General features: G+C 49.6%; 1 protein-coding gene across 2 annotated transcripts; it reads left to right on the forward strand.

Annotated features, from left to right (window-relative positions):
• The first annotated feature begins 118 nt into the window (after positions 1–118).
• Positions 119–18,700, forward strand: SNAP29 (synaptosome associated protein 29). Of its 2 annotated transcripts, XM_073222326.1 has the most exons (6): positions 119–515; positions 8,151–8,347; positions 10,554–10,639; positions 12,522–12,620; positions 13,416–13,464; positions 15,563–15,700. In XM_073222326.1, the coding sequence occupies exons 1-6, from the start codon at positions 291–293 to the stop codon at positions 15,564–15,566; spliced, it is 660 nt and encodes a 219-aa protein (XP_073078427.1). In that variant the 5' UTR covers positions 119–290; the 3' UTR covers positions 15,567–15,700. The 2 variants fall into 2 exon arrangements, with proteins under 2 accessions (XP_073078427.1, XP_017534788.1); XM_017679299.3 differs by lacking the exon at positions 13,416–13,464 and having other exon boundaries at positions 15,563–18,700.
• Positions 18,701–19,531: the final 831 nt, after the last annotated feature.

A 19,531-nucleotide genomic window follows, 5' to 3' on the forward strand; every position in this document is an offset into this window, starting at 1 on the left:
CCGCGGTCTCTCGCACCCTGCGTGGCCCACCCCCCCAGCCGCTGGGCTCGATGGTCGGCTCCGGAGGCGGGGCTTCCCGCGCACCGCAGGCGGAAGGGGCTCGCAGGGCGACGTCGTTGACGCGCGGGGCGTGGCGCTGAGCTGCGGGCTGGCGGCCTAGCTGCCGGCGGCGGAGCTGCGGGCGCGTCCCGAGAGCCTCGGGAGAGCGTCCGGGACCCCTGCGGCTGGAAGGGCTGTTCCCCGCCTGGGCCGCGCGTCTCCTCCGGCCGAGACCGAGACCAGCCCCGGCTATGTCGGCCTACCCCAAAAGCTACAACCCATTCGACGACGACGCGGAGGATGAAGACAGTCCGGCCCCGTGGAAGGACGCCCGCGCCGGCCCCGACGGGCCCGCGGACGGGCAGCAGGCCCTGCGGCAGGAGGTGCTGCGCAGAGCGGAGGCCACGGCCGCCAGCACCAACAGGTCCCTGTCCCTCATGTACGAGTCCGAGAAGGTCGGAGTCGCCTCCTCCGAGGTGAGTCCGGAGCGCGGCTGGACTGGACCGCCCGTCCGCCTCGTCTTACGGGGCCAGGACATATTTTGTTCACGACCCTGGGGAATCCTCGAATTGCCTAGAATAAGTTCTTGTATTTTAGGGACTTGATAATTCGTAATAACCTGTTAGCTGTGTAAAGAGATGCGTATCTTGAGTACTTGAAAGAGGCAGTCTGCCCCTGGCGAATCTTCCTTAGTTGTTAGTAGGCTTAGTTGATTATTTTTTCGTCTACTCCTACTTTAGAGGTAAACTCCACACTGTGTCCTGTCCAGGTAAGTAAAAAGTCTGAACAGCAGGATCTAGATTAGGGAAATGGAAGTGTCTCTTTCCTTTGCGTGTTTTCCTGAGCAGAAGCCTGGCCCCAGGGTTTCTGCCATCGCAGGGTGAGCGCTGAGCAGGTGCTGATGTGTCCAAAGCGTTGAGCCAGTGGGCCTTGAGTTCTCTCCCAGCATGGCCAGTATGGCTGTTGAAGTCCAGTCTGCCTGGACAGCTGCTGAGTAAGCACAGCCCAAGTTTGTTCTCATCTAAGGCCTTAACTTTGCTTCTCAAATCCAGATGAAGATGTCCTAGTTAGATAGTGTCTGGTTTGTGACAGGCCATTGCTGCATTTCACCTTGTCAGTTTTCTCCATAGAAGATTTCAGAGAGTACGGCTTCAGGTGAGGATTGTTCTTTCTTAGGCACCACGTTCTCTCCACAGCCTACGAATGAAATGGTTTTGTTAGGGCATTTTTGTATAAGTTAAAAAAAATGTGATAGTAGATTATTAGTATGTCAGCTAAGAATAATTCACCTCAAACATTTGTAGCTTTGAAATGTAATGCTGGAAGCTAAAGTGTTGTCTTCCTCGATGGATCTTTTTGTAATTTTTTTCTGTCCAAGTCCATTCTGACCTGATGACTTAGGAAGGTTTTGAGGTATATTGATTCACTTCTCAAATAGTCATTTCTGTCGTTTCCCCATTGACACTTTCTCAGGTTATTTTCCATCCCTACTCCCTATGTTACCATATCCTTCTTTGGCCCACCTTCCTGTCTTTGGCCTCATTGAGGAAGTTTAGTTGGTAGTTTTTAACATCTCATGCCTACTGGGTTCCCATGTTCCAGTCTAAATGGAAAGTGTTGACTTAGGTTTGGGAGGATTGCCTGAGGTCTTAGGGCCCTGGTGGAGAGGTCACTTGATTGAGAGTCCCTAGCCCAAGGAAGCCAACTGAGAACTGTTTGAAGAGACATCTTTGCAAATAGAACCAGTGAAGTAAGAAATCAGAACAGTATGAATTACAGTATTATGGTAGAGGATAAACTTGAATCTGGCTTTTAAAGCTAAGGTTTAGACTAGAGGAGTGAGGAGGAGAAAGAATGTTTGGAGCGGAGAAAGCAGTGCAAAGGCCCTGGCCCCCCACCAGAACACCTGAGCTCCTGAGTATGGAAGTGATACACAGGATGCTCTGAGGAAGGGCCTAGAGGAGGCAGCTTAGGAGCCTTTCGAGGTCAGAGGGAAAGTCTGACCTCATAACTCAGGAGAACCAAAAACACAGTAGAGGTGAGCAGCTTCATACGGATTGTGGTGACATGCCCCGTGCAGCCCCCAGAGGTCCTCTCTTTGCAGTGGGGACTGTGACAGCAGGGATAGCGTGACCCCTCAGGCCTGCATGGTTTGGCCTGGGTCAAGCTGGCCTTGCTCTGAGAGCTTCCGTGTGAGTGTGACCTGGCAGGTGACAGGCACACTCATTAGCTTGATTACACGTTGCATTTTTCCAGGATTGAATCAGTTCTCAACTATCAGAGGCCCTGGGAGGCAGGAATGATCACCATCCCCACCCCATCCCATCCTCTGCAAACTGCCTTTGAATCGCTCCTTCGTTCCCACCAGGGTTGGGATGGGGCACAGTGCCATACTTCTGCCACTCAGGGCACAGCGTGGCTCCCAGCAGGCTGCTAACCTCCCAACTTAAGGCTGGTGACTGCCAGAGACCCAGCACTGAGATGCACTAAAACAGGACAGATTTTTATAGAGATTTAGGAGCTTACAAATAATATTGAGCCAGGGAGATCGTAATTCAGTCCCAGCTTGACAGGAGTAGGAAAATTACTTAGTCAAATCACTGACAAAAGGGAGCTGCCCTTCTCCTTTGAAACTTGGTGTGGTTTGTTTGCCACAGACTCCAGATGCAGGTCATGAGCACCAGGGGACAGAGGAGGTGGAGTTAGGGCACACCAGGTCACTCCCAACTGGTAAGCACAGTCCGGAACTGTGAAGAGCCTTGTAAGCCTCTCAGCTCTTCTATTCTGCAAACATGATTTATTTCTTTTGTTTTTCTAAAGTTTAATATATGTGAAGTGATAATCCGGTCACTTTTCACAGCTCAAAACAATACAGAAGGCTGTGAAGTCTCCCCTCTCTGTGCCCCTGACAACCAGTGGCCATCAATTCCTTAAATGTCTTTGTAGGCATGTTCTGTGTATAAAGGATACTTAGAGTCTTTTCCGTTTTTTTCCTTTTTATTTTTAATTTTAATTAAAACAGAAGCATTGTATACATTCTAGTTCTGCACATTTCTTAATAGGATTGAAGGTTGTTCCATAGCAGTTTATGATGTGCTGCGCTCTTTTTATTTTGTGGCTGTCATTCTCCATTGAATGGATGGCCTCTGTTATGTAGCCAGTACCCTAATGATGGCATTTGAGTTGTTTGCACCTTTGGGCAAGCCTGTTTGTATCCTACATGGATCTGGATATTGTACACCTTTTTGCTACCCTGGCCAAGGAGACCCACCTGCCCAGGACACTCCTCATCCCCTCTGGCAGCTGAGCGTGCTCCTGTGACGTTTTATGGGGCCTGGGATCTCAGGGGAGCACAGCAATGAACATTAGATGGGGGCCCCAGTGGCTAGTGCGGAACCGTCAGTGGAAAGGGAGTGTATTTCACAGGGTTCAAACATGATGCACTCAGCAGCCCTGGCCAGTGCACCCTGCACGCCATCTCCCTCGGAGGCTTCTCAGTGTCTTTCCAACACTCGACAGTCGCCAAAGCCATCCTGGACATCAGTTCAGAGAGGTGGGCGAAAACAATAGCCCAGAACACAAGCCCTCACAGCCATCTATTCAAAGTGTCCCCATAACTTAGGGGGCTGCCCTCATTTTTTGGAAAGCTGGTCTTTGAGCAGAATCTTCCATCCAAACAAGGCGCTGTGCTGCCCACAGCCTCCCCTCCCAGGCAGCCCATGGTGATTCTGATGTGGCTAGAGTTCTTAGCACAGCCGGATACTGAAACAGAAACTGATGGGGGGGAAAGACAGCTGTTGGGTTAATTCCTTTTGATTTCTAAACGTCAGCTACGGAGGAACTGTCTCTTGCTCAGCCTTTTACCCCGCACTTCTCAGCTCAATGTTCTTCATGTAAAAGGCACCCCACAAAGAGTTGCAGGATGGATAAGTGACTAGGGAGGAAGAAGAGAGGAGGGGAGGGAACAGAGGACTGATTGGGCGAAGGAGAGATTGAGGTGGGATAGAGCAGAGCGGCTCTGGATGAAGCCTCCCTCAGACGCCCAGGAAAGGCATCCTTGTGCGTCCAGGCTGTTCCTGCTGAGTTTAAGGGCCTCTGATAGGCAAAAGTCTTTGGCTCCCATCTTCACTGGCAGGTCTATTCTGGATATGTTTTTTGTATTAATTATTCATAAACTGTCACTGATGGGCTTTGGCTGTTAGGAAGCTCATCCCAGGCTCCTGCGCTGTAACAGGCACCGGCAGAGGGTGAGGTGTTACCACTCGGGTAGGTCAGACGTCGCACGCCAGCGCCCCGGCATCTGGCCATCTCTGCTGCGCCTTCCTGGAATGCCCACTGATGGCTGCCTTGTCCTGAGGCGCCTTGCTCTGTGGGCCGGACCGGGCGATGTGCTGTGGGAAGCTGAGGGGCTGTCTGCGCTCCAGCCATCCTCCTCCGAGGTGGCAGTTCCAAGAATGAGAAGGGCTCAAAGTGTCATCTGGGGACCCCCAGGACCACCCTGAGGGTCAGTGACTCCCCAGGACTCACAGAATTTGGCAAAGCTGTTGCTCGTGGTTATGGTTTATTACAGCAAAAGGATACAGATTAAAATTACCAGAGGGAGAGGCTCAGACGACAGGGTCCAAGCGACCAGGTGCCAGCTTCCAGGTCCTGTGGTGGAGTTGTGTGCAGGACACATACTTCTCCAGCAGTGATGCGTGATGTGTAACACACACAGACTGCCAACCACAGACGCTCCCCAAGCCTGGGGGCCCAGAGATTTTTGGGGGGTCAGCCATGGAGGCATGACTGACCACCTGCCTGCCTAGCAGAACTTAGTTGCCAGCGCCTCCAGCAGTCAAGCCTGTGGCCCACGGTCCCCATCATAAGTCACTTTGTCAGCATAAACTGTCTGGCCTGACCTAAGGACTCAGGTGAAAAGACACTCTTATCAGGGCAATCCAAGGGCAAGGAGCCGGGCAGAACCTTTCTTTGGAAAGTGTAGGGTGTGGACAGCCCAGGCCTGTGGAGTTAGTCCTTTAACAGCCCTGGTCAGAGAAATGATCTGGTTGGGCCAGTGGTGCAATGCTGAGGGACAGCACAGAGGGGGGACTGTCTCAGTCCTCTTTGGTTTGTGGCCTTTTGTCAAACAGAAGGATTCCTGACAGAGCAAGGGAAGCAAAACAAGATAGCTGGAGACCTTGTGAGGGCACACACGGCCCTTCCGAGGCGACCCATGTCCTCGGGCCCCGGGGGTGTATGAGGTCGCCAGGGAGCCCCTGCCGGCAGAGCACTCCCTACAAAGAGGCCAGGACAGAGGCGCCGCAGGGCCCACAACAGCTACCGCGAGTGCCCGCGCTCTGCCAGGCACGGCCCAGGTGCTGGGATCCAGGGGTGAGCTCAACCCCACGCCTCTGCCCTGAGAGGGCCTGCAGTCCATCAGTGGGTGAAACAAGTGACTTTCCATTTGTTGATGGCAGTGCGATGCTGGAATCCAAGCGAGCTTATTGTCCCATGGGGATGACAGAAAAGCCATCCTACACTCTTCCCAGTTTAACTTTAGCAAATGCCATTTGGGGACTCTACCGCCTGAGCTAAGTGCCTGCCCTCTACACTCTACGCTGAGGGCACGATCCTGAGCACCCTCCCCTCACACCCACCCTGGTCTCCTCACGGGCCTCCCATCCTCCCACCGTGTTTAAAATGACAGTGATGTGATGTGGCCCCCCTTGGGGGACGAGAGCGTGCCTTGGCACTTGAGCATTTAGGGCTTCCTGCCTTCCTCATGGCTGGGGTGCAGGGCCTGCCCGGCTGGCTAGTCCTTCTCTCCTGGCGCTCTTGGTATTTGCCAGGCTGGTGTTTGCCAGGCCCTTCTTCCTCTTCCGTGTTGGTTTGAATGAGACCATAGGCACTTCCCTCTGCCTCTGGGGGAAGATTTTAGAAGTTCCTCCTCTGCTGGCCTCCCGACAGCAGATCACCTTTGGTGAAAAACAACTACCAGCTCACAGAAGCTTCCAGAGACCAGAGTGCCACTCCCGTCCTTGGCCTTCCAGCCTCAGCCTCAAGGCAGGACAAGCTGCCCCCTCAGATTTCTCTGAACTTGTGTCATGACATCTAAATGAGACATGTGGTTTCCTTACAAAGTCAGCATGGTGACATAGATGCTGCGAGTTTGAGAGACTGTGTCAGTTGTAAACAAGAAGGTAAGATCTCACTGTGAATTGAAGGCTCTGTCAGCTGCTTGTTACTGCTACAGCTCCCCAGCCTGGGGCGGGGAGACTGAAGGGGGAGCATGAGTGGGGGTGGGGACCTGCTCCTGGCTGCGCAGAGCCGGCCCACCCTTCCCCCGGCTGCCTTAGGCCCCTCTCCTGCTTCACACTCTCCTGTCTGCCCAGCATGCAGAATATGCTGCGCAGGACCAGACTGTTAGGCATATATCAACAGAAAGCACCTGAAGACTGGAGAAAATCTCCTTGTCCCAGAGAAGACTTCCTCAGAATGGACATGAAGATAACCAACTTGAGGTGTTAGAAGAAATAGAAGCTCCAGGTCAATTAGCAGCTTTTTTTTTTTCTTCTGAAAAGTAGCCTTTGCAAGATTTGCTTGACATATTGAAGGACACCACCCCGAAAACATTTTTATTTTTTAAAAGGTTTGGTGGTTTCTTCAGACATTTCTCATGAGATGGTGAATAACATTTAAATGTTCAAAGCTATAAAGCTCAGCAGCTCCAAGTTTTTTTCCAACATAAGTTAAAGAGAACTTAGTAGTAAATTCAACCAGTATTTTAGCTTTCTGCCTATATATTTTTAACTTTTACCCACTACACATGAAGAATTCAAGTTATACATTGGCTTTTAGGGAATCTAAAAGCCTTCTGCTCACACCTTTCTGTCTAAAATAGGCTTGATAAACCCATTGTGTATAGTTTCCTTTTTATCCTTCGAATTTATATTGTGTTTGTTTAAAAAATGTTCATGACTAAAAAAGAAACTTGAATACTCATAAAAAAAAATGTTCATGACTATGTTTTTAGGTACCAAGAGGACATCTCTAAAGATGATTGGAGTGGTCACTGTGACTGCAGAGCCACAGGGAGATGCGGGGTCAGAAGCCTGAGAGGAGGACGGCTGAGGGCAGGGGCTGTCTCCCAGACTGAAGGGGACGGTAGATCACAGAGGGGACACGGCCAGAATGGCCGGAAAGTGGGGCTGGTGCAAGTTTGGCACAAATAAAGGAAGGCTGTAGTGTTGCTGCGGGGAGCTCACATGCACAGCCACAACTGTCAGCTCCTAGGAGCAGGGCCTCAGAGCGTGCCCACTCGGCAGGTGTGCAGTGGACAGCTGCTGCTGAGTGAGGGCGCTGGGGAGACAGCAGAGAGCAGGGCGGTCCCTGCCTCATGGAGCCTGAGAACCCTGAAGAAAACTCCGGCAGGCCAAGGATACACGGAGTGGTTCTGCTTTAGAGGTGTTCAGGGAAGGCTTCTCTGAGGAAGTGGCCTCTGAGCAGAGACCTGAGATCAGTGAGGAACAGAACCATGCGAGTATTGGCTAAGGAGCAGTGCAGGCAGGGAAAGTATGTGCAAAGGCCTGTGATGGGGAGCCTTTGTTACAGGTTTTAAAGCTGAAACTACGGAGGAGCTGGAATTAGATACTAACAGGGCCCTCAAAGGACATCAGATTAGTCTGTGAAATAGAGTTTGAAGACATGACCAGGGCCAGGGGGCCCCAGGGAACTCCCATTTCCAAAAAAGAAGAGGACAAGAGCCACAGTCCATGGGGCAGGGCCAGGTCCAAGCCAGTGAAGGTTACCGGGGTCGGGGCAAATGCGAGAGGTGGTCTGCTGCCAGTCAGCCCCCCAGGCACACGTCATCCATCTTCAAAGAGGTCCTGTAAGCCAGCTTCTTATGGAAAGGAGGGGAAAGGGACTCGGGAGCAAGTAAGAAAGCACGTAAAGGTAGAGCCAGGAGGGAGAGACAAAGCACTGTGTCAGACAAGGTGACACGCCCTGGCAAATGACTCGCGTCCCCAGGAGTGCTCGGTGTGAGTGTGTGAAGGGCCTGCTGCGTGTGCTCCTCCTCGGGCAGGGAGGGTCACAGAAATGGGTGACGCCATGCCTCTTGTATTTCACAGGAGCTCATCCGGCAGCGTGGAGTCTTAGAACGCACAGAGAAGATGGTTGACAAGATGGATCAGGATTTGAAGATCAGCCAGAGGCATATTAACAGCATTAAGAGTATGTTTGGGGGGCTCGTCAATTACTTCAAACCCAAGCCGGCAGAAATCTCACCGGAACAGAACGGCACTCTCACCCCACAGCCCAGCAGCAGGTAAGCAGGTTTCCAGCGTCAGATGTGAAGTAGCAGAAAGTGGGGTTTAGTGTGAATGTCCAAGACTTCCCGGCCACTTCTAGTGCCTTAAAAGGATCCCCAGGAGCTATGAAAGCTACTCATTGGGAGGGATTTGTCTTCAAACATTTTGAAACAAGAAACAGTTCTCCAGCACTCCTGATTCGGTTCATTTGATGCATGTCCAGTGTGCAAATTCTGCGTCAGTTGGGTCTCCACTAAATTACTGCTCCAGGAATCATGACCCCAGCATTTGGAAGAGAAAACGTTCACCTCAGAAAGCTTAATAAACACAAATGTGAATCACTTCACAGAATTTTTGCTTGGAAAAGTCTTTATATCCAGTTTTTCAATATTTAATTCAATTTGCCCATTGATTTTCATTTTAAAATTAGAGATTATTTTCCTCAAAAATTTTGGCTTAGAGATCATAAAATCTCATGTGATTTTAGCAGGCACTTAAATATCACATGTTCAGAGATGAAAGAATTGAGTTTCTGCTCAAGTAGATTGCTGCCATTCATATCTCCCATCACTGTGTCTGTTTTTATTATAAAAACAATATAGCCATATCAGAGAAAATCTATGCCTTACTTACCATGCCACAAAAAGCTTAAAAGTAGTATTTCTCCTTACTTGGTGTTTTTATGTTTGCAGTCAGAATATTCATTTGGTTTCGTTGCCAGCTTCTTCCCTTTAACCCAGAAAAATTTTTGATGTAATGTTATTACACAGGTTTCATGACCATTCCTCTCCAGGTGTATCTTAATTCTTAAGAGTTATCTTTAAATGTATAACTGGTGTACAGTAAAATGCATACATCCTACGTAGAAAGCCATGTCGCCGCCCCCCAGATCAGGATAAAGGGTGCAGGAGGGAAAAGCTTAGGAAACTGTTTCCAGCTCCTGGTGGGCCTGGGGAGAAAGGCATGTAGGTGAGGGAGCTGGGGTGGCCAGGTGGTCAGGACCTACGGAGAAGAGACCGCAGGGAGGGAGCAGGCAGAGGGGCCCAGGGCTGCTTGCTGTGGCTCCGCCACCCAAGTTTACCTGGGTTTATTTTGTGTTTGGTTTTTGGCTCAGCCATAATCAACATTCCTCCCAATTTTTCAGCTTGACCCTAATTTCAAATGTCTGTCCCTCTTTTCCCCCAGTGGGAATAGTTGCTTTCAATATCTGAATCAGAAAGATGTTTTGTGTCCTCATTTGGGGTTACGTGTAATTACCGTAGGAAGTTCAGTTGTCCCTGTGCTCTAGGCTGAACCCACCTTGCACAAATGCAGCAGGAGAGAAATGGGAAGCTGGCAGGTTTGTGATCCGCCACTTTCCTGTGTCCTCGCTGCCTACTCCCAAAGGCTTCTCAGGCCTTACGGGGCTCTCCACAGCCCTGGTCACACTCTAAAAGCATTTAGAGTCCTGGGGCTCCCAGCACCACTTTCTTTTCTTTGGAACATTTTGAAAACTTGAGGCCTTCCCAGCAAAGGTGACCCACTAGTAAGGCAACCGAAGTTGTTTTGGCGCAGAGCAGGCATCCCTCCCCCAGCTCACAGGTCAGCCCCATTCACCTACAGCCTTCTTGCCGTGAGTTAGGCAGGATAACAGGGAAGTGAAACTTAAATGAAGCAGCTCACTCTGATTCAGCTTTTGCCCAAATGTGCGCTGAGGCAGGCATGTGCAGCCCTGTAGGAGGGGCTGCTCCTGTGGCGTGGCGTGGACTCCTTCCTGGGTCCTGCGTGCCCATGCTGTGCAGGCCAGAGGCCAAAGGTGCAGGACTGAGATCTGCCTGGGGGAGGTGGGTGGCCAGCAGTGAGGCAGTGCAGGCCCCGAGGAGGGGAGCTTGGCCCTGCAGCTGAGGGACTGACCTTTTGCAAGGAGTTAAGGTTGTGTGGCATCCGGCCACTCGGAGGGGAGAGGGGCATACGTGGCAGTCATAGCAGGGGAGAAGCCACGATGACGGAGGGCCACGGCTGTTCCTAGAGCCAGAGCCTAGCAGATTCTTGACACTGAGGCATGGCCTGTGAAGGTAGAGCCTTTGAGCTCCTAAATCCCTTAATTTGAAAAAAAAACACTACAATGTATAATTGCTTCTGTAAGTTGCAATAAATTGTGATTTCCTCATGCAAGCATTATTGCACTGTCAATAGGTATTTTCCTTTTTAAAAGCTGCCTCTTTTCCTAACTTTTATCCAAAGATTGAAAGAAGCCGTAAGTACGAGTAAAGAGCAGGAGGCGCAGTACCAGGCCAGCCACCCAAACCTCAGGAAGCTGAATGACTCAGGTCAGTGGGGACACATTTGGATTCTGTGGGGAGACCTCTGGGATTGGTGTTGGGGGTGAGGAGACCCCAGTGCTGTGATCCCATGTGCCAGTTGGAGGGGTGTTAGGGCCCCAGCGCCGCTCTCAGGGACCTGCAGGTGTGTGTGCAGTGGGGCTCATGCCTCCCTCCCGCGGAGAGGGGAGAATAAGGAAGTGCAGCCTGCATGCCCTTGAGAATGAGCCTGCTCACCATTAGTTCCTGCCCATTAGCCCTGTGCTCTTTCAGCAGTGAAAAGTCCTGTGGTAAGTAGCATAATGACCCCCAAAGATGTTCTCATCCTCATCCCCAGGCCCCATGAATATGTTAAGTGACAGAAAGGGAATTATGGTTGCAGAGGGAACTACAGTTGTTAATCAGTGGACCTTGAGATGGGGAGGTTATCCTGGGTTATCCAGTTGGGCTGTGTAATCAGAAAGGTCTTTATAAGTGGAAAGGGAGGCAGCAGAGAGCCCCAGAGATTGGAAGGTGCTGTAGTGCTGGCTTTGGAGAGGGAGGGGGGGCCACCGCTAAACAGTACAGTTGAGCTCCAGCAGCTGGGAAAGACCCAGAGTGGATTCTCCCCGAAGAGCCTCCTGGAGGAATGCAGCCCTGTTGGCACCTTGATCGTAGCCCAGTGAGACCCATGCTGAACTTTGGCTCCAGAACTAAAGGGCACGTTGGGCAGTCTGTTATCGCAGCAGTAGGAGACTGATACAGTCCCCAGGCCCAAGTGGGCACAAAAGCCAGGCAGACAAGGTGCGCAGGACAGAGTGTGGCCGGTGTCAGGCCATTCTATTATCACATGATAGACCCAGAAACATCCCTTACCCAGACAGTAATTTAGACCTTCTGGGGGCTTCCTAGACACTAAAGGCCAGGCACCTAGAAAGGCACTAGGAATGAAATGCTTGCTGCATTGCCTTTGAGGAAAGCAGGACACACCCCGGAAGAACTGTTGTGGTTGACATGGCTGAGGAGAGGCCTAACGGAGGAAGAGCCGGTGGTCAGGGAAGATGGAGGTCGACACTGTTAGTCTGGAAAGCAAAACCCGCATGAGGAAGTGAGAGAAAACTAAAATATATAAGGCCTGCAAAGAGCTAAGCAGGCAGACCCGAAGAAATTCAGTAGGAGCCCTGTACGCAGGAGACACGATTTTAAGGAATTAAAAGGAGTTTTAATTCACATGGTGTGTATTAAAAGACCAAAAAATTGACAGTGTATAGAATGACTGCCAAAGGTGGTACTGAAGTAGATGATGCTGAAGGAAATACAGTCAGTCTAGAAAAGGATGTTGCTCCATAAACTGTAAGCTGGGCTGACGGGCTTTTCCACGTGCCTTTAGAAACTAGTTCAAGGAAGATTTCTTGGGACAAACATATGTTATTTGACCTTTCTTATTTCCTTGTTTGTTACATTTGAAATGAAAAGACAGCATAGAAATAAATTTCAAAATGGAAAATAAAATCACCCATAATCCCATTTCTATCACAAAGTAATTTTGATTTTTAAACCTCATCTTCTTGACCTTGTCCATGACCCTATGTAGTTTTCCATTGTTGCAGTTCCTATTGCATGAATATCTCTTTCTTGTGTGAATCTCTGTTTCTGTCGGAGTTTGTGTGCCAGGGTGCGCCTGCATGACCTATGGGTTCGGGTCTTTGATCGCCAGAGGCCTTCCACTCCCCACGGCCTGCCCGGTGCTGCTCCTGCGCGCCTCACCCATCCCACACTCAGCTCTGTGGGTGGCCTCCGAACAAAACCCCTTACTCTTTGTGCCCGTTTTCCAGGTTAAGATTAATTTAATGAAATGGCCCTTCAGGAGATGTCAGTTAACCATTCTCCTGGCGTTTCTTTCTAAACTCAGACTCCATTCCTGGTGGGGCCGGCCCCACTGAGGGCACCGAGGCTTACCCGAAGAACGCCCACCTTCGAGCCTATCACCAGAAGATCGACAACAATCTGGGTAAGGTTGGAAGCTGCACCCCCCTCTGCTGCTCACCTGTTCAGGGTGCTCGTCTTCCAGACAGCTCACGCCAAGCGCAGCTAGCATGCCACTAGCCACCTGGTTTCTCAGGACCAAAACCTGGTGTCTGCCTCTCCCTCACCGCGTGCCAAATCCCACACAGGTCATGGCCGGCTCATGCCCTCACCCTTTTGGACTCTGCCCACTTCTCTCCATCCCACCTGTCACCTGGACTGTGGCAGCAGCAGGGACCAGGAGTCCCTGAGGGGCCGCACAGCGCTCACTCCTTCTTTACCACCTGACCGCATGGAGCCCCCATTTCCTCCCCGTGACCCAGGCACAAGAATTCCACTATCTCTGTTCACATGAGCAACACATGAAGCATGTAGGAAACCGCATGGCCTGCCAAGAGCTGGCACCCCCCCATTTACAGCACGCAGCCACACAGCCAGGTCCCTTGCATTCCAGGGCGCCTGCCCCAGCCTCCGGCCCACCCTGTCCCCCACCCTCCTGCCATCATCCCTTGGCGACTTCCAGTTCTTCCCTGTCTTGCTTCGCGTTCTGCATCAAGAAGGGTAGCTCCTCACAGGCCGGCTGCTTCTCATGCTGCTGGCCGTGCTTTAAGGTGGCTGCCTCCTGTCCCTTCCTGTTGTAATTATGTATCTGATGGCTTATTTGATGTCTTCTTGACCAGACTGTAAATTCCAGAGAACACGGGGCTATTTCAGTTATGGACCACTTTACACTCAGGGCCAGGTACATAAGGGCTCAATGATTTTTTTTTTCCTCATGAAGGAAGAGAAGTCATTTACCTGAAGTTCAAGCGGAGGAGTGAACATGAGCGGTAGGCCGGCCCTTGGTTGGTGGCTGTGATCATCCAGGCGGTTCTCGGCTACACTGCCTGCGCCGACCCTTGCTCCTTGAGCAGGCAGCTGCCTGAGCTGCTGGTCCGTCCCCCAGCCCTTTGGGAGGTGGCAGATTGAGCGCACCTAGAGTTAGACTTCCCCAGCTCTGAGGCTGTCTCCTGGGAGGCAGACTGGACCCGTGAGGAGGGCCGCTGGGTCCATGCGCAGGCTGCCCCTGGGAGCAGACACGCTGCCTCCCCTGGCTTGCCAAGACCAGGGCCCTTTCCCGCAGCACTGGGCAAGTAGCATGGATGGCATGTTAGGCAAGTTGTATTCTTTTTCTTTTTAATAACATTTAACCTCTGTTTTTGAATATATAGATTCATTGTAGAGAATTATGAAGTTAAGTTAGGTAAGTGAGAAAATAAACACTTAATCCTACACTGTCAAGCAGTAGCTACTGATTTGGTGTCATTCCTTCCATTTTCACATATTTACACGTGTATCTACAGTGTCAAGTGTTCTGGGGATTATTCAGTACATACACTTCTATATCCTGCCTTTTCACTCACATCTTGAACACTTCCCTTAAATGTTTTTGAAGGTGGCCACTTTAGCAGTTCCATCCCTACTCTTGGACACTTAGCTTATGTCCATTGTTGGCTACTGCAGAGAATCCTTTGGCCTTTCCTGTTGGAAACCTTAAGCCACATTTTGTAGCAGGATTGCTAGAAATGGAATTATAGAGCCAGGGAAAAGAGTCGTCCTTTTAAGCAGTAAAAGGTATTTTCACAGAAGTAAGACACTGACTGTAGAGAATACACGTAAGCAAGAACAAGTAGACAACCATAATTCCAACCCCCTAGCGCCCCACTGCTGTCCTCTAGACCCTGCAGGGCCAGTGCCCGCCAGCGGCAGGGCAAAGGGCCCATCTCAGCGCCGCCCATCCCTGGGCAGGCAGTCGCACCTCACTTGTGTCCTCCGGCACTGCCCCCAGATCCAGAGGCCTCAGGCAGAAGGGGCATCTGCCAACGTGACCACTCCAGAGACACAAAGAAGCTTGGTAGCCCTCAGTCCTCCCTGCCAAAGGCGTGCCCTCTAGGAAAGGGTGTCCGTGGTGCCTGGGTGGAGGGAGACCTACAGAGGGTACAGAATTCAGGGAGTGAGGGTAGAAGAAGGGCTGAGTACAGCCAACCCCAAGGCTGAGAGTGTGCTGGCGGCGTGAGATGTGCAGCTCCAGCGGGCAGGTGGCAATGGGACACGCGGCACACCCAGACAGGCGGGTGTGGGACTGGGCCCCGCTGACCCTGGCTGTGCCCGGCTGCCCTTGTCTACTGCTTTACTTTATCACGTGTTTTACCTCAGTGTAGCTGTTTGCCTGTCCTTTGCTGTCCCGACTGCAAACCAGCTTCCGGAGGCCTGGAGAGCCCTCACGCACGGGTCTTACTTCTCATAGAATACAAGATCGCAGGTTTCAATCCAGTAGCACAGAGCTGAAAACTGCTTTTTAAAAACAAACCTGAGTCTGCTTAGATTTGTGGTGTCAGTGCCAAGTATCTGCACATTCTGATCATTTTGCTTAACATTTTCTTTCTAATTCAGCAGCCAGAAAGCATACAAAGCACACATCTCTCTCCTTCCTCCGTTCTTTGGCAGCCTGCTGTTTCTAGTAAAAGGGCAGAAAGTGGCTCTGGGCACGCCATCTTCCCTCTGAACTTCTCTTTCCCTTGGGTACTAACTGACTTTGCAGTGTTCGACAACCTACTAGAAGGTTCAAAGAAGGCTGAAAAGTTATGTAGCTCTAAAGCACTTTTTTAAATGTATTTTTTAAAGCACTGGGGGGACAAATGCCATTAACAGCAGTTATCTTGGAGAGGGGCTTAACATTAGGCACATAATAACTTTTTATTGAGTGAACAGATTTTCTTTTCACTTGCACATACTTTGGGAAGAAAGTAACCAAAGCCCTAGAGTTTAGCCTATTTGATGAAAAGACTCTATGATCAAAATGTGGCTGAGCACCCGGGAGGGAGCAAGCAGCGGTCCGCGCGCTGCTGTGGCTGTGCCGGGCCTGCCTGACTTTTCCCTCTCCCGCAGATGAGCTGGCTGTGGGCCTGGGCCGGCTGAAGGACATAGCCCTGGGGATGCAGACGGAAATCGAGGAGCAGGACGACATTCTTCACCGCCTCACCACCAAAGTGGACAAGTTAGACATCAATATAAAAGGCACAGAAAGAAAAGTTCGACAGCTTTAAAGAGAATCCCGAGAAGGATGTCCACTCCTGTGGTGAAAAGAGTCAAAAGATCTTTTAAATCCCAAGACATTTCATTTGCTTTTAGTATGTCATTTAACATGTTTGCAAATGTTATAATAGAGTGGGTCTTCAGAGATTTTGTTGGTGGGAAGCCTATGTCCCACCTTTTTGTTTTGCCAACACCTCTCACTTCTTTGAACTAAATGCTTTAGAGTTTCAGTCAGCACGGTAGCCTGGCCCTGAATTGTCCTGGGCCTTTGATCACTCTGCTGGAAGGAGGTCACTCTGCATCTCTCACCTTACTGAGCATATGAAAAGCTGTTGGCAGTTCCGTCTTGGAACTGCCACCTGTGCTTCCCTGATCGCTGTCTTTCTCATTCCTAAGCCTTCTCATGGGTCAGAGTGCTAAGGGATGGGGTGTGAGCCAGTTGTCTGTGTTTAGCAGTCAACACCCTGACCACCCCCCCGCCCCACCCCCCACACACAGCATATTGTGATTCCCCCAAACCGCCACCCCCTGCAAAAAAAGAATCAGCGTTAGATTCAGAAATGGATCGTATCAGCATTCTTTGCTGTTTGATTGACAAATGTCACCTCTCCCCCTCTCTGTCCCTGTCACTCATTCCAGTAGGAGGGGTTCACACCAGCACTGCTCACTGTGACCCTAGAAATACATAGGGAATTGGGGGAGCCCACTTCCCCATGAGCCCTCTCCTCTTTCTGTGGTTAGTTGCAGATTCTCCACTGGCCCAAGGCCCTGTTAGTGTTGATGGGAAGGGAGTGTCACACGCAGGCCAGCAGAGCTCTTCCTCCACCCCCCCGGGAGTACCCTGGCCAGGCCTCAGGTGGCAGTGCACAGCCAGTGCCCGGAGTCCCCTGACCAGTCCAGGGTTCCCACCCGCTCTTCTGCACGTCCTGCCAAACACCCTGACTTGTCACTTGGTCCCCTGCCATCCAATTTTAGGACTGGAACTCCACAAATGATGCTAACTGTGCATAGAGGAATTTGGCTTTTTAAAAAAAAGCCTGGATATCATCATTTTAATTGGCCCAGCTTGTTTACTTTGACTTTACAAAAATAAGATTCACTTAAAAGCATTAATTAAAATTGATTTCTGTAATGAGTTTCTTTGTGTTGGAACCTCCAACAAAATAATTGAATCCACAAGGCCTTTGCCCTTGTCTTTTTAAAAAGCAAATTAATTAAAATGTTTTGAAGATGGTGAAAAGGACTGATTTTAATAATACAGGTTAGGTGGGAAACTTTAAAAAAACAGTGCATTTCATCTTGAAACATGGCAACTGCCTATCTGGCCTTCACTACTTTGGTTCTGGAGCTTATAAACCAAGTCCCCTAAAGCAAAGGAAATATTTTTAAAGTGCTACGACAGTGCATCAGAGATTGCGTAGCAATTTGTCTGTAAAAGTTCATCTCATAACGCCTGACATTCCTAAAAACAGACAGGTCCCCGACACTGACAGTTGTGCAGACACAACTGCCTGCCACGTTCCACCTCAGGAGTGCCGTCCTCATTATGAACATCCCGGAATGTGAGGATGTGAAGGTCATCAATTAAACGTTTATCAGATAAGCTCATCAGGATCATTCTCTTGATAACTGGTAAAAGGAAAAATGTTAAAAATATACCTAGCCCAACCTAAATGCGTTCACAGGGCTTGCCACAAAAAAGCCACTGAAAAGCACAAAACCAGAACACAGAGCAGCCTGCAGGTACAATTCCACTCGTTCTAGTGGTTTTCGGTTTTTCCCAGCATCTTCCTTTCCTGTCTAATGATTACATCCGCTCATCACCGTCAGGCACAGCCTCTTAGCCATTAGTCGTACTTCAGACCTTCAACTCAGTAACATGGAAAGGCCACCGCCCAACATTCTCTTCCAAGGACTTTGATTCGCAGAATGGGATTAGCGATTTAACCTGATTTGAAGCAAAGTAGCACCTTTTTTTTACGTACCTTTCCAGCCTTTTGTTGGATTGATGATGCCAATCACCCCCCTTCGTAATTCCCCCACTGCAAGCATCGTTACCTTCACTTTTCTAGACATTTCTCTTCCGACATTAGAGGCCTCACACTTTTTGCTCATTCTTGCCCATTCCGTGGCTTTGGCCAAGGGGCCGTCCATGCTGGCCAGCAGGCTCTTTGTGCTGGGTCTTCAGCCCTGCTCCACATCAGAAGGACTGGCTGTGATTCTACTTTATAGAGCAAACTTGGCTTGCGTTTCCAGAAAACAAGGGAGGACCTGAGGAGCCTCCAGAATCTTTGCACATGATGATTATGATCAAAAAGAAAACATTCTACCCTCTTGACTAAACACATCTATCTCATGGAGACACCGAGGTGCCCGCCTGGGACTGGCTGTGGGGTGAGTTTGGTGACACAAACAAGACCAGTGGACTCGCCCTTGCCAGATGGGGTCTGTGAGACGTTTTTATTTCCAGTCAGCTGGAAACAAACCGTGCCTTCAAAAAAGTGGCTTTTCTAACTTTAGATTGGTTAAGTGTGCTACTAACTTAAAAATAAGTGCATTTTTTAGAGGAAACTGTCTAACATCTACGGATGGGCAACTTAGCATTGGGTTTGCCTTGTCTTTGTTGCATTCCTTAGGAGAGGGGACTGAACTGAACTCAGGTGGCAAGAAAAAATTAAGTAAGTGCATTTTAATTTCTCTTTAACATCTTTTTGTGACTGATTTTAAGTGTACACTACAGCAATTTAGTAAAAAGCTTATAGTTTGTCTATATAGGCCTTTTCTTCAAAATTTTAAGTTGCCAGTGTTAAACATCTTCAGCACTGGTGACTGAAATGTTTTGTGTACAGAATGATGAGCTACTCGTTACAAGTGCTCATGGAAGGGGGGCTTTGGGTTCAGCGTCTATCAGAACAGCTCTTAATGCTCCATGCCTTCAACTCGACAAATGACCACAGCCTATAAAATAAAATGTGAAGTTTTTCAATCAGATTTTGTCTCCTGTGCAGTCACTTTTCGAAGAGCTGGGGAGGGGATCCTCCTGGATGAGCCTTCCCGCATTTGGCCCTCGCTGCCCGTGTAGCCCCCCGAGCAGCTTCCTTCTTGGAGACCTCACGGTTCATGTTTCCAAGTGCTCCTCCCGTCTGCCTCCCACCTCCTGCCCGCATGGCAGCGCCGTCTAGATGAGGGCTCGGCAACCTGTAAAGGACTCTGGCCAGTCTTACAACTGCTCAGCTCTGCCACTACAGCACAAAAGCAGCCAGAGACAATATGTAAATAAGTGAGAGTGGCTGTGTTCCAATAAATCTTTATTTATAGACATTTGAATTTCATATAATTTTCACTTGTCAAAAACTAGTGTTCTTTGAAAGCTTTTCAACCACTTACAAATGTAAAACCAACTCATTCATGCGCAGAACAAAATGTGGTCAATTACATTTGGCCCATGGACCACAGTTGGCTTAGACTGCTAGGACGTGCTCCCATGGGCAGGGGGATAATTGAGTTGTGTTTTTTTTGGTGTTGAGGCATGTCAGTTCTTAATATATTTTGGATATTAATTCCTTATTGGATAAACCATTTATGAATATATTCTCCCATACTGTAGGTTGCCTTTTTGTTCTGCTTATGGTGTCCTTTGCTATACAGATTTTTAGTTTGATGTAGTCCTACTTGTTCATTTTTTATTTTCTTTCTCTTGCCCGAGATGTGTCCAGGAGAACATTGCTCATGGTTATGTTCAAGAGATTTTTTTCCTATGTTTTCTTCTAAGACTTTCACAGTTTCATGTCTTACATTCAGGTCTTTGATCCATTTCAGGTT

This window comes from Manis javanica, chromosome 15, assembly GCF_040802235.1.
Source record: "Manis javanica isolate MJ-LG chromosome 15, MJ_LKY, whole genome shotgun sequence".
NCBI classification, from domain to species: domain Eukaryota; kingdom Metazoa; phylum Chordata; class Mammalia; order Pholidota; family Manidae; genus Manis; species Manis javanica.

What these genes read in the sequence shown, in the direction of transcription:
- SNAP29 (XM_017679299.3), top strand. Translation starts at nt 291, where the DNA reads ATGTCGGCCTACCCCAAAAGCTACAACCCATTCGACGACGACGCGGAG. An exon ending in TCGGAGTCGCCTCCTCCGAG is followed by an intron (nt 516 to 8,150) that starts GTGAGTCCGGAG and finishes TGTATTTCACAG; the next exon opens with GAGCTCATCCGGCAGCGTGG. An exon ending in GAAGATCGACAACAATCTGG is followed by an intron (nt 12,621 to 15,562) that starts GTAAGGTTGGAA and finishes CCTCTCCCGCAG; the next exon opens with ATGAGCTGGCTGTGGGCCTG.